The following is a 14471-nucleotide window of genomic DNA, read 5'->3' as shown; positions in this document are numbered from 1 at the left end:
CAAAAAAAATGAGATGACAAAAAATATCTCACAGATGAAGGAGCAAGGTAAAAACCTACAACACCAAATAAATGAAGAGGAAATAGGCAACTTACCTGAAAAGGAATTCAAACTAATGATAGTAAAGATGATCCAAAATGTCAGAAATAGAATAGAGGCATGGATCTAGAAGATACAAGAAATGTTTAACAAGGACTTAAAAGAACTAAAGGATAAACAAACAGTGATGAACAACACAATAACTGCAATGAAAAATACACTGGAATGAATCAATAGCAGAAAAACTGAAGCAGAAGAACAAATAAGTGAACTGGAAGATAGAATGATTGAAATAACTACTGCAGAGCAGAATAAAGAAAAAAAATGAAAAGAAATGAAGATAGTTTCAGAGACGTCTGGGACAGCATTAAATGCATGAACATTTGACTTATAGAGGTCCCAGAAGAAGAAGAGAAAGAGAAAGAGTCTGAGAAACTATTTGAAGAGATTATAGTCAAAAACTTCCCTAACATGGGAAAGGAAATAGCCACTCAAGTCCAGGAAGTGCAGAGAGTCCCATACAGTATAAACTCAAGGACAAACACATAAAGACACATATTAATCAAACTAGCAAAAATTAACCTCAAAGAAAAAATATGAAAAGCAGCAAGGGAAAAGCAACAAGTAACATATGAGGGAATGCCTGTAAGGTCATCAGCTGATTTTTCAGCAGAAACGCTGCAAGCCAGCAGGGACTGGAAGGATATATTTAAAGTGATGAAAGGGGAAAAGCAAAATAAATTGTACAACCAGGAAGTTCTGGGGTGGTTGGTGATGACCTAGAATATGCTCGGAGGTCATGGAGATGAAGAAACCACTTTTTTCCCCATTCATGTAGCAAATTTTATATTTGTAAAAGACCTTAATTTTTTAGAGAATTTTTAGGTTCATAACAAAATTGAGAGGAAACTACAGAGATTTCTCATTCATGCGTAGCCTCCTCCAAGTTAACATCCCCCACCAGAGTGGTACATTGGTTAAAATTGAATGAACCCAAGGATGGAAGATGCCTTAGAGGACTGGGGCAGGGAGGGTGGTGGGGACTCAAGGGGGGTTGCGTCAAGGAAGGGAGGGAATACAGGGATATGTGTATAAAAACAGTTGATTGAACTTGGTGTACCCCCCCCAAAAAAATAATAAATAAATAAATAAAATTTTAAAAAAAATTGAATGAACCTACATTGACACATCATAATCATCTAAAGTCCAGAGTTTATGTTATGGTTCATGCTTGTTGATGCATATTCTATGAGCCTGGAGAAATGTATAGAGACTTGTATTTGTCATTTTAGAATCATACAGCATATTCCTATTGTCCTAAAATTCATCTCTCTCTTTTCCAAATCTCTGGCAACTACAAATATTTTTACTTTCTATGTAGTTTTATCTTTTCCAAAATGTCATACAGTTGGAATCATACAGATGCAGCCTTTTTATTGGTTTATAGTACAAAAAGTATCACTTAAATAGCAGATGGTGTTTGATAAAGAAAATGGATTATAAACATTGCAATCATGATAAGGATTAAAGTTATTTATTTAGTTGTTCCAATGTTGTGTACATATAAATTTATAATTGTTATATCCTTTTGATAAATCAACTCCTGCATTATATGTAGTGACTTTCATTGTCTTTTGTGACAGTGTTTGATTTAAATTATGTTTTGTCTGATATAGGCATAGTTTCTTCCAGTCTTTTGGTTAACATGTTTATGGAATATATATTTTTTCATTCCTTCATTTTCAGCCTATGTGTATTCTTAAAACTAAACTGAGTCTCTTTAAGGCAGCATATTGTTGGATTTTCTTTTATTCAATCTGTGACTTTTTTTCTAGAAAATAAAACACAATATTACAATTCACTTAATGGCAACTGATAATCACCAAATTAGCAATGGTTATATTTAAAAGTTATTACACTAGCTGTGCTGTCATTCCTCAAGGTTGATTGGATACCTAGAGTCACAGACATTTCCCACATAAGATGCACCATGTAAATTAGTCTGTGACTTTTGATTGGATAACTCAATTCATTTACATTTAAAGTAATTATTTAGAGGTAAGGGCTTCCTACTGCCATTTTGTTAATTGTTTTGTGACTGTTACATAGTTCCTCTCTTCCTTTTTCTTCTCTTGCTGTTTTCTTTATTGATTTGATGACTTTTTGTAGTGGTTTGCTTTGATTCCTTTTCATCTACCTTGTGTGTATCTATTGTAAGATTTCTATTTTGGTTTACTGTCTTACTTAAAACACCTTATAGTTTAACAGTGTATTTTAAGCTAATAACCTAATGTTGACCATATACAAAAACTCTACACTAACTTCTCTCCCCATATTTTATATTACTGATGTCACAATTTACATCTTTATATAGTGTATATTTATTAACAAATTATGGTAGCTATAGATGTTTTTAAAACTTTAAAAAACTTTTATACAAGGGTTAAAAGTGATTTACACACCACCATTACAGTATTAGTGCATTTCTAATTTGACTATATACTTACACTTACAAGTGTGTTTTATACTTTCATATGTTTTCATATTGTTAATTACTGTCCTTTTTAAAGTTGAAGTACTCCCTTTAGCATTTCTTATAAGGCATATCTAGTGGTAATGAACTCACACAGGTTTTCTTTGTCTTGTACTTTTGTTATCTCTCCTTTATTTCTGAAGGATACTTTGTCAGGTAGAATATTCTTGTTTGGAAATTTGGGTTTTTTTCTTCAGCACTTTGAATATATTTTCCCACTCTCTCCTCATCTGTTAAGTTACTTCTGAGAAATCTGTTGACAGACTGATGAGAATTTCCTTATATATGAAAAGTTACTTTTGTTTTACTGATTTCAAAATTCTTTATTTGACTTTTGAGAATTTGAATATAATGTGTCTCCATGAAGATATCTTTTTATTTAATCAATTTGAGGATTTTTTTTTTTTTGGCTTCACACATCTGGGTGTTAATTTGTATCATTTTATTTGATTTGTCCCATACGTCCCTTAAGTTTTCCTCACACTTTTTTATTTTGTCTTTTTGTTTCTCTTACTGATTTCAAATGACATATATTTAAACTAAATGATTTATTCTTCTGTTTAATTAAGTCTGATGTTGAAGTTCTCTGGAATTTTTCAGTTAGGTCATTGTGTTCTGCTTCAGAATTTCTGGTTTTGTTTTATTTTGTTTTTTTTAATGGTTTCTATCTTTGTTGAAATTCTTATTTTATTCATATGTTGTTTTCTGATTTTGTTTTGTTGTCTGTACTCACTTTATGTTCTTCTTTAATAACAAATCTCATAAGTTCTGGAACTTAGTAAACAGAAGATATGCCTTGTTTTCTAATATCAGAGAAAAGCATTTAAGTATCAATGTTTTAGGTCTAAAAATGCAATTAATTTATGAAAGCAGAAATCCTACTACTCTTAGAAACATACAACATACACAAAATAAGTTATAAAGAAATCAAAATCTTCAACAAATTCATTAATAAAAATCTCCCAACAAAAGAAAGCCCAGGAGGGGAATTCTATCAAACATTTAAAGCAGAATTGATACCAATCCTTCGCAAAATCTTCCTCAAAATTAAATAGGCAGAAATACTTACATACTCGTATAATAATGCCAGAATTACTCTTGAAATAAGCCAGAGAATAGCACTACAAGAAAAGAAAACTATAGTTCAATATCCTTATAAATATGTATTCAAAAATCATCAACGAAACACCAGAAAATGGAATCCAACAGCACAAATGATTCTACACCATGACCAAATGGGATTTATCCCTCAGATGCAAACATGGCTCAATATAAGAAAACCATCACATTATGGACCACATCAACTGAATAAAGCATAAATTTTGATCCTATCAATGTAGAGTGAAAAATAGCAGAAAAAGTGTTTGATAAAATTCAATGTGTTATCTTAAGAAAAACTCTAAACAAACTAGAAATAGAAGGAAAGTACCTCAACATAATAAAGGCCATATATGAAAAGCCCATAGCTCGCATCATGCTTAATGGTGAAAACTTGAAAAATTTTCTTCTAAAACCAGGATCAGATCAAGGATGGTCATTTTTACCAATTCCATTTAACATAGTACCAGAAACCTTAACTACAGTAATTAAATAAGAATAATAAATAAAAAGCATAGGCAGTAAGACCCTTGACAACCACTTTGGCAATGAGTTTTTTTGGATTTTATATCGAAAGAAAAGACAACAAAAGCAAAAATAAAGAACTTTTGCACAGTGACTACACCATTATGCATTCCCACAAGCAGCATACTTGTGTTCCTGACCCTTTTATTTCCTTATTGGTTGTTCTAGGGCTTACCATATACATTTTAACTTATCAGAACCTGCCACAAATTTATGTTAGCATAATTCTATTGAGACATAGAAATGGTACTTTGGCATAGCTCTATTTATGTTTTTCTTTTTTGTCATATTAATATTATAGTTATTATAATATGTATATATAAACTCATATACTGTGATATCTATAAGAAGTTGAGAAAAGAAAGTAGAGCAAGTATATATTTATAATTTCATGATATTAAGCTTTCTATTTCCCATTTCATGTTTCTTTCATTTGTTTCTGGAGATTCAGGTTATTATCTGGAGCCATTTCTTAAACCCAATATGACATTAATTCTACTCATTCCATAGCTATGGAAAATATATCACATCTCTATATTTGTAGCCCCTACAAAACAATGACGTACATATTTTATACAATTAATTTTTAAATTCATTAAGATAAGAAAAAAGAAATATGAATACAACTATATTTTATATTTACAAAGTTACCCTTACTCATACTTTTTATGTATATTCAGAGTACTGTCTAGTGTCATATGCATTTAAACTGAAGACCTTCCTTTAGTATTTCTTCTAAAATAGGTCTTCTAGAAATAAATTGTCTCAATTTTTGTTCATGTGGAATGTTTTTCTGTTTCATATATTTTAAGATTTGTATACAAGGTTTAAAGGTTATACTTCATTTACAGTTATTACAAAATATTGGCTGTATTCCCTGTGTTGTACAATACATCCTTGTAGCCTATCTTGCACCAATATTTGTACCTCCCACTTCCTCACCCTTATATTGTCCCTCCCCTCTTCATACTGATAACCACTAGTTTCTCTGCTCCTTTTTTTTTGTTATATTCATTAATTTCTTGTATTTTTAAAATTCCACATATCAGTGGTATCATTCAGTATTTTTCTTTCTCTGACTTATTACACTTAGCATAATGCCCTCCAAGTTCATCCCTGTTTTTGCAAAGGGCAAAATTTCGTTCTTTTTTATGGCTTTGTAGTATTCATTATATTTATATACTGCATTTCTTCTTTATCCATTCATGTGTTGATGGACCCTTAGGTTGCTTCCATTTCTTGGCAATTGTAAATAATGCTGTTATAAACATTGAGGTGCATGTATCTTTTTAAATTAGTGTTTTGGGGGTTTTTTGGATACATACCCATGAATGGAATTTCTGGGTCATACGGTAGTTTTATTTTTAGTTTTTTGAGAAACCTCCATACTGTGTCCCACAGTGGCTACACCAAATTACATTCCCACCAACAGCATAGGATGGTTTCATGTTCTCTACATCCTCACCAATATTTGTTATTTGTGTGCTTTTTTGATAATAACCATTCTGACTGGTGTGAGGTGATATCTCATTGTGGTTTTGATTTGCATTTCCTTGATGATTAGTGATGTTGAGCATCTTATCATTACAAAACAAAAAGACAGCCTACTAAACAGGAGAAAATATTTGCAAATGATATGACTGATAAGAGATTAATATCCAACATATATAAACAGATCATGCAAGTCAACATCAAAAATACAAAAAACCCAACTAAAAAACAGGCAGAAAAATTGAACAGACATTTTTCTAAAGAGGAAATGCAGATGGCCAACAGGCACATGAAATGTCTTTCTTTTCTTTCTTATATATACAACTGTGCTGGGTATAATATTCTTGCTTCACAGTTTTTTTTTCTTTGAACACTTGGCAAAAATGTTTAAACATAAAATTTTAAATACTTCTAAGGGAGCAAAAAGACTAAGGAAAGCCACATGGAATGAGCAACAGTGTTATAGAGATGACAGCTAATGATAGATTGGAAACATCAAGAAGAAGTATATTCCAGACTGCCTCAGTTTGTGGGATGTGTGTTCCTGACTGTGTCCAAATAAATGGTTTGCTAGAGGTCAAAAAGAAATGTGAGAGGCACATCATATTAAACCCAAACAGGCTGAGAGTTTATGAACTGTGTTAGTATTCCTAGAGTTAGAGGATTAATTTTACCACTTTAAAATCAAATGTTATATAAGAAAGAGGAACATATATGTGACAGTCATAATAAGGTTAAGTTTAGGGTTGGTTACAACAACAATGTGGTTGGTAGGTATCACGCTAACAAAGAAAAATTGGCATTTACTAAGGAATGGGAGCCCTAATGTTGACAGTTGGAATAAAACAGCTCTATGAGAAATAGAGAAGACTGTGGAACAGTAGTGACAAAATATGCTACCATAGGAGTCTGATACTTCAAGTAAGATATCTTTGGAAGGACAGTGTATATCCCAAATCTCAATTCTCCTTGAAATGGAGGTGTCCTTTCCTTTCTCAATAAACACAATTGATAAAATAGGTATGGGGAGGTAAAGAGCATCTTGCATTCTACTTTTCATGTCTGGTGCCTTGGCACAGAACTGTGGCTGAAGGACCACTTTCCTAAATCCCTCAAAGCTGCTTATAGTCTAGGTGTGACCCTGAAAACTAGGCAATACTAGGGAACATGTGTGCAGGGCACCAGGAGTTACTGGAACCAGTAAGGATTCATGGAAAATCTGACATTGAATTTTACTCATTTTGAAATTAAGGTTATTGTTTGAATTCTGTTTGTTGACATCAGGCAAAAAGACCTAGGAAAATGAGCTCACACATGGAAAAGTTTGGAACCCAGCTGTTCCTACTCTGTTGTTTTCCAGGAATGAGATAAGCCCCCTTTGGGGCTCCCCATTCTAATAGTCCCAAGGCCAGGGCTATCCTGTTTCTACATATGGCATGACAATTATGGTTCTAGAGGGAGATAGACTGATGGCATCCCTTCTTTATAATTACATCTAGAGAGCCTCATGTCACATGCATGAACTTACTTCAATGACCGAGCCTGGAGAGTTTCTATTTTTCAGCTTCATTAACAGTGAGTGCTCAAGACTCAGGTGTCTTGTGAGATGAGGCAGAATTTTCTTAATGAAGTGATAGGAGAATTCTCTTTTCATAATTTCAGCCTTATATGTTAGAGAATCAGAACAAAATACAGTAGATGTTTCCAGATGAAAATATCAATTTTGTGAATCCTATGGAGTCATAAATTTATGGATTTGTGAGGGAAATTGAAAATTTTATGTCATATTTGAATTGGCATATTTTATTTTTCTCATTTAAATATGTTATATCAAATATAACTGTATGTGCTTAAGTGTTATTTAAATTTCTCAACACAAAATCTGAACCCAGAGAAGATGGTTTACTTCTAATTATTTGTTCTTTTAAATTTGAGGATCCTTTAGTATATGGCATATATTGCAAGGCTAAAATTTTGATGTCATACAATATAGATTTTTAACATTTAACAATAATGAGACTTTAACACATGACTATACAAATCATTGTTTTAGGCTGTAATAGAGGAAATCTTTTTCTGATTGAAAACAAAAATCTATCTGGAAATATCACCTGCTGCTGTATATCAAATCTTTGCCAATTTATCAACTAATTTGTATGAACTAGTACTGGTAGTATTCTTCATGAGTCCAAATAATTTCTTTAAATAAATTCAGTTTCAGTATTTTTTTTCTAAACAAAAATTATAAAATAGTTTCTATGTTAATTTAAGTTAAATTTGGCTAGTGAATAGAAAAGAAAACTTGGAATATTTGACAGAAATATGATGCCCTTTTTATAATCTCCAAAGTTAATATCCGTGCTGTTTCTCTGAAAGTTCTAAATTGTAATGTCCTCATTCCAATATATGAACACAAAATAATAAGTAAATTCTAATCTAGTGGTTGAATTATGACAAGATTTATTTTAACTTTGTCTGCATTCAGTAAGAATGAAATTTTCTGGTGTCTGCCTTCTTCAAAATGGAAGAGAATGAAGATGGAATCAGGACACTGTTGAAAACTAAAAGGAGCAGAATGCTTGTGATATTAATTGCTCATTTCTGGCTCAGGAGGGCATCAAAACCTCAAGAAACATAATCAGTAGGAAGAAAATCTATTTATAGCTCTAATATTAGAGAACTTTGAGCTTGTCTTAAAAACATTTACATTAGAAGAGTTTACATGTCAAGCATTTAGGAGGAACAAAATCCAACAGCACAAACCTTGACTGATCCCAAACAGAACACCTGAAGCACAGAGGACACATTCTCCATTAACTTCCAAATTCAGTATTTGACACAGTTGCCATGACCCTCGTTTACTGTTTAGTGTGATGCTCAGGGACATGATGGTAAAAGACCAACCTACTTCCCCCCAAAAAGTCATGTTTTGCTCATGTCTTCTTGTAGTCATCAGAAAAACACAATGCCAGGCAGGACTTTTAGGGTTTCCCAAAATTCACAGCTCAGAACTTGCAGTCAATGCCCCTCCATGTTTTTCTGTCTCCAACTTCTAAAGTGATACATCTTCTGCCTGTGCTTTTTCTTAGGAAATCTGATAATTCAGTGTCATGAGATTATGCATGTTCATATAAGCACCATTTCGCTTCCAGCTGCAGTATGCATTAAGCTAATTCCTGAAGGAGAGTTGATGCATTGCAGTTATCAAGATATTGTCTGCTTATCTAACTTTTCCATGAGAATTTGCACATTTCACAAAAGTCCATGAAAATGAGCTCTATGGGGTGGGGGTCTTCTTTTCCTGAAATTGCATGAGATTTTTCTCATGTTTCTTACTACTGCCACTGAACCAGCCAGCTCCCCTATCTTATCACCTGAAATTCTCGGAGTGGCTTTATGTTGCTGATATTCAGTCAAAAATTTTACAATGCTGTGTATATAGCACGATAATGTTGATGGTGAACATAAAATACTATATCGATTATTATATTGATTTATATAATAATGAAGCAAATCCCAAGATGTTATTTTCTGATGTAGTCTGTATAATTTTATCTAAACTGGGCAGAGTACAAAGATCTTTGCAGAAATTATGTCACTCATGAAGCAAAACAAACATAAAATTAGATATTATTATAAGGATGAGGAACTAGATTTGCCAAACTTCATTTTCTCAAAACAATTATATTTGTTCTCTCCCAAAATAGCAATTGGGTTCTTGACATGACCTACTCTTTTCATTATTTCTTCTCTTTTCCTTCAGACCTAAGTACATGGAGCTTTAGATGAGTATTTTATTCCTGGTTTAGATAAACCGGTGTTATTTTCTCATCATATTCACAATTATGTACATATTTAGGGGCTTAGAATATTGAGAATAGCCTAAGATGTATCCAATATAAAAAGGACGAATGTGATCTGTATTATTTGTCTCCTGAGTGGGTTTAAGAGCTCTACACTTAGGCCCTGAAGTGCCTGATTTTACCTCTCCTGGTGAGTTTTGAGATGTGAATTCATTAATGTATTAGAACACAGTTATGCTCTACACTCTGACTAAACTCTAAGTGACCTCAATGGATTTTTTCTAATCCATTTTTCCCATGGTCTGAACCATGTTATTAAAATCCCACATGTTATTAAAATTCCATGACTCTTTCAAGACAGGGTACCAGATACAGGAAATAAAAATCCATGGCACCCAATTAAGTTTGAATTTTATTTGAGTAACAAATAACTTTTTAGTATAAGCATGCAATATTTGCATATTTATATGCAATATTTGCCTGCAGTTCTGAGAAATCTTTACACAGGAAAAATACTCTTTAATTGAAATTAAAACTTAGTTGGGTATCCTGTATGCTGTCTGGTCATCCCAGTTCATGAGAACTATTTTCATCTCCAGTTCAGCTTCAGCACCAATGAACTCAAGAGCTTTGTTGGAGAAAGGGTCACTATGACCATCTAGAATATCAACTCTTAGACAGTATGTGATGTTTTCAGAGTGCGATACATAAATTAGAGAGGGTGAACCAGATATATCTTAGGGTGAGAGTAGAAAGTATTACATTCTTATCTATGCTTTTGCCCTAAAAAAATCTCTTTTTTGTGTGTGTGAATTATTATGTATAATACTAACAAAATAATTATTATAGGAAGTCACTAAATAATTACACATACAATAGCATATCATTCCAAATATTCATTTCTTGGTACTACACTATGATCCTTAAAATGTGGAGACCATTAAGTATTTTTTTTAATTATTTAATTTATTTATTTATTGGCTGCATTAAGTCTTTGATGCTGCATACGGGTTTTCTCTAGTTGCGGCGAGCAGGGGCTACTCTTCATTGTGGTGCACGGGCTTCTCATTACGGTGGCTTCTCTTGTTGTGGAGTACAGGCTCTAGGTGGGTGGGCTTCAATAGTTGCAGCACATGGGCTCAATAGTTGTGGCTCACAGGCTCTAAAGAGCAGGCTCAGTTGTTGTGGCACACGGGCTTAGTTGCTCCATGGCATGTGGGATCTTCCTGGAGCAGGGATCAAACCTGTGTCCTCTGCATTGGAAGGTGGATTCTTAACCACTGCACCACTAGGGAACTCCTCTCAGTAAAATTTTTGTAATGGGTTCTGATATTTAATATATCTTGATAAAGAGCTAAAGAAAATAATTTTTACTATTACTTTTACTATAGTAATATTTTAATATTACTTTCTACATTAGAAATATAAATATTTTTCAAGTCATTAGATGTCCTTTTATTAGGTGAAGTCTTAAGAAAAGAATCAACATGTAGTCTTTTCAATGAAACCTCATGAATGTCATTACATGGAGAAATATGATGTTTACCATGTTAATAACTGAGGTTGACTTTAACAAGTTCTCCCTGAGATGAAAAAAGTTTACATAAAGAATCTGTGGGATGGAAACTAATCTGGAATGAAGTCAAGACTATTTTGAGGAAAGAGGACATAACATTAAAAGGATTTGCAGTAAGAAGAATAATGTCCCCCTAAATGTCCCTGTGTCCCAATACCCAGAAACTGTGAATATATTAGGTCATATTAAAAAAGTTACAGTATATTATTAGATTAAATATATATTACACATAAAGTATATATTTAAAATGTTATATTATATTAAATATATATTATATATACTCAATATATATTAAAAAGGTTATATTAGGTTATATTAAAAAGCTTATAGGTGGAATTAAGAATTGCTAATAACCTAATTTTAAGATAGGGAGATTGTCTTGGATTATCTGGATGGGCCCAATATAATTACAAGTGTTCTTAGGCCATGGAATGGGTGAAAAGTGTCAGAATAATGTCTTATGAGAAAGACACAACAATAAACATACACTTACTTTAAGTAGCCTGGCCATAAAAAAAATAAAAAAAGAATGACTCAACAATTCATTGCTGGTTTTGAAGTTAGAAGGGGCCACATATCAAAGAATACGAGTGGGCTTTAGAATCCCGAAAAGGCAAGGAAATGTATTTTCTCCAGAGCCTTCAGGAAAAGAAAACTGCTCTATAGACACGTTGATTTAGCCAAGTGAATTCTTTTCAGACTTCTGACATCCAAACTGTAGGTAATAAATATATTTGCTTTGTTTAAAGCATTACATTTTTGGTAAATTCTTACAGTAGTAATAGAAAACTAATACAGGGTTGGAATATTGCCATGTCCCACTAAAAAATCTTTCAAATAATTAACCTTAGTGGGTTCATTTCTCCTTTCAATAGGAGAAATGCTTAAAATTATTGTAATGACTTCATTATTGCTTCCAAGCACTGGTTACAGAGAATAAGCCAGACTATTAAAGGCTCCCAAAATATATAATGAAGATATTTTTCCCACATTTGTCTTGGTGATTCTTTTCCCATTATTTCAGTCCAGTTCTACAGAAACCATTGAGTAATTTTATATATCTACTATTGTAGGTAACAAATATTAAATTAAGTAAATTAGAATAGTAAACAAATGCTTTCTAGAAAGGGAGGGCCTGGTATTAAGTAGTATAGATAATGGGCATCTTATCCATTAGATACGGAAGATAATAGTGAGGCTGACTTTTTAAGAACTTATATGTCATATTTAGGATTTATCAAAAATTATTAGGTGAAAAGAGAAAAAGGTGAAGAGGATGGATATAATTAAGAAAGAAATAACACTGATGATGTGAGGTCTATTATCTTTTCAGACAAATAAAATATTTTTCCTCTTCATTGAGATGAACACCCTTTCTACCTATGTCATTAAAAACTGCCTTATTTCCCAAGTTGGCATTGGACTCTTCACCAACACCTTCCTTCTTCTCTTCCACATCTTCACACTCCTTCAGAATCACAAGCCTAAGCCCACTGAACTGACAATCAGTCACCTGGTCCTGGTCCACGTGGTAATGCTCCTCGTTGTAGTGTTTTTGGTATCCCCAGATCTTTCTGAGTCACTGAATTATCTGAATGACTTCAAATGTAAAGCATTTTTCTTTGTGAACAGGGTGATGCGGGGCCTCTCCATCTGCACTACCTGCCTTCTGAGCATGATCCAGGCCATCACCATCAGCCCCCACACCTCCTGGCTAGCCAAGTTTAAACACAAACCCACAGATTACATTGTCCATGTTTTCTCCTTCTCTTGGTTTCTCAGTTTGTCTTCCAGTAGTTATCTCATCTTCTACACAGTAGCTTCTCCCAATGGGAACCAGACCAATCTGCTGGTTCTCAGTAAACACTGCTCACTTTCTCCTATGAGCTACATCATCAAGGGCTTGTTTTTCACTCTGACAATATCCAGGGATGTCTTCTTGGTAGGCATTATGCTGCTTTCTAGTGCATACATGGTGATTGTCTTGTTCAAGCATCAGAGGCGGTTCAAGTACCTTCACAGCACCAGCCTCTCTTCAAAAGTCTCTCCAGAGAAAAGAGCCACCCAGACCATCCTGCTGCTGGTGAGTTTCTTTGTGTTCATGTACTGGGTGGACTTTATCATCTCATTCGTCTCAGTTCTGGTTTGGTCGTATGACCCCATTATTCTGGGTGTCCAGAAGATTGTAGTCAATTTCTATGCCACTGTCAGTCCTTTGGTACTAATTGTTTCTGATAAAAGGGTAATTAATATTGTGAAAAATATGTGGCAGAAGCATCATCAATTTTTAACAAGTTATTGAAGAAATAGTTATCTTGAAAATATTTCTTCTGTCATCAGTTTAACTATCCAAGTAACACAGAATTTGCAATCTGATTTATTTAAAACATGGAATCACGTATTCCTATATCTAAACACCATTTGAAATCTATGATGTCAATTTCTTTGTGGTTCCTTTCATTCAATACTCACCTTGTTCTGAATATCACATATGCTTACAAGATTTTTACTCCTTTAATTTGACTCTCAGATCTTTATACAGAAAATCTGTCCTTTTTGATGTGTACTCTTTAGAAGCTCCTATGGAAATCAAGTCTCTGTTTTTTGGGGGTTTTTTAAGACTATTTTAAGGAGAAGCTTTAGGTATACAATAAAACTGATAGGAAGTTATGGAGATATGCCATATACCCCCAACTCACATATATACACACCTATTCCCATTATCAACGTCACTCTATAAAATGATACAGTTTTAACAAGAATAAGCCTGAATTGATACATCATAATCACCCTATGTTCATAGTTTATCTAAGGGTTCACTCTTGTAGTACATTCAGTAGATTTGGATAATTGTATAATGGCATATATCCATCATTTAAGTATTGTACACAATTTTTTCACTGTCCTAAAAATTCTCTGTGCTCTGCCTGTTCATGTCTCCCTCCACCCTACCCCTGGCAACCAATCAACTTTTATCTGTCTCCATAGTTTCCCTTTTACAGAATGTTATATAGTTTGAAATCATAGAGCATGCAGCCCTATCAGGTTGGCTTCTTTCATTTATTAATATGCATTTAAGTTTCCTCCATGTCTTTTCATGGCTTGACAGCTTATTTCTTTTTAGTGGTGAATGATATTCCATTTTCTGACAATTCATTGATCTATTCACCTACTGAAGGGTATTTTGATTGTTTCCAAGTTTTGGCAATTATGAATAGAGCTACTATAAACATCTGTGTGCAAGTTTCTGTGTAGACATGACTTTTGAACTCCTTTGGGTAAATATTAAGGAGTAATTGCTGGATCATACTGCAAGAGTCTGTTTAGTTTTGTAAGAAAACACCAAACTGTCTTTCGGTGTGGCTGTACTATTTTGCATTTCCATCAACAATAAATGCAAGCTTCT

General features: G+C 33.3%; 1 protein-coding gene across 1 annotated transcript; it reads left to right on the top strand.

Annotated features, from left to right (window-relative positions):
• The first annotated feature begins 12428 nt into the window (after nucleotides 1-12428).
• Nucleotides 12429-13367, top strand: LOC130836343 (putative vomeronasal receptor-like protein 4). The gene has a single exon (XM_057708395.1). It carries the CDS (start codon nucleotides 12429-12431, stop codon nucleotides 13365-13367), a length of 939 nt encoding a protein of 312 aa, XP_057564378.1.
• The last annotated feature ends 1104 nt before the right edge of the window (nucleotides 13368-14471 follow it).

This window comes from Hippopotamus amphibius, chromosome 15 (assembly GCF_030028045.1).
Source record: "Hippopotamus amphibius kiboko isolate mHipAmp2 chromosome 15, mHipAmp2.hap2, whole genome shotgun sequence".
NCBI classification, from domain to species: domain Eukaryota; kingdom Metazoa; phylum Chordata; class Mammalia; order Artiodactyla; family Hippopotamidae; genus Hippopotamus; species Hippopotamus amphibius.
This window is presented reverse-complemented; position numbering and strand designations above follow the sequence as displayed.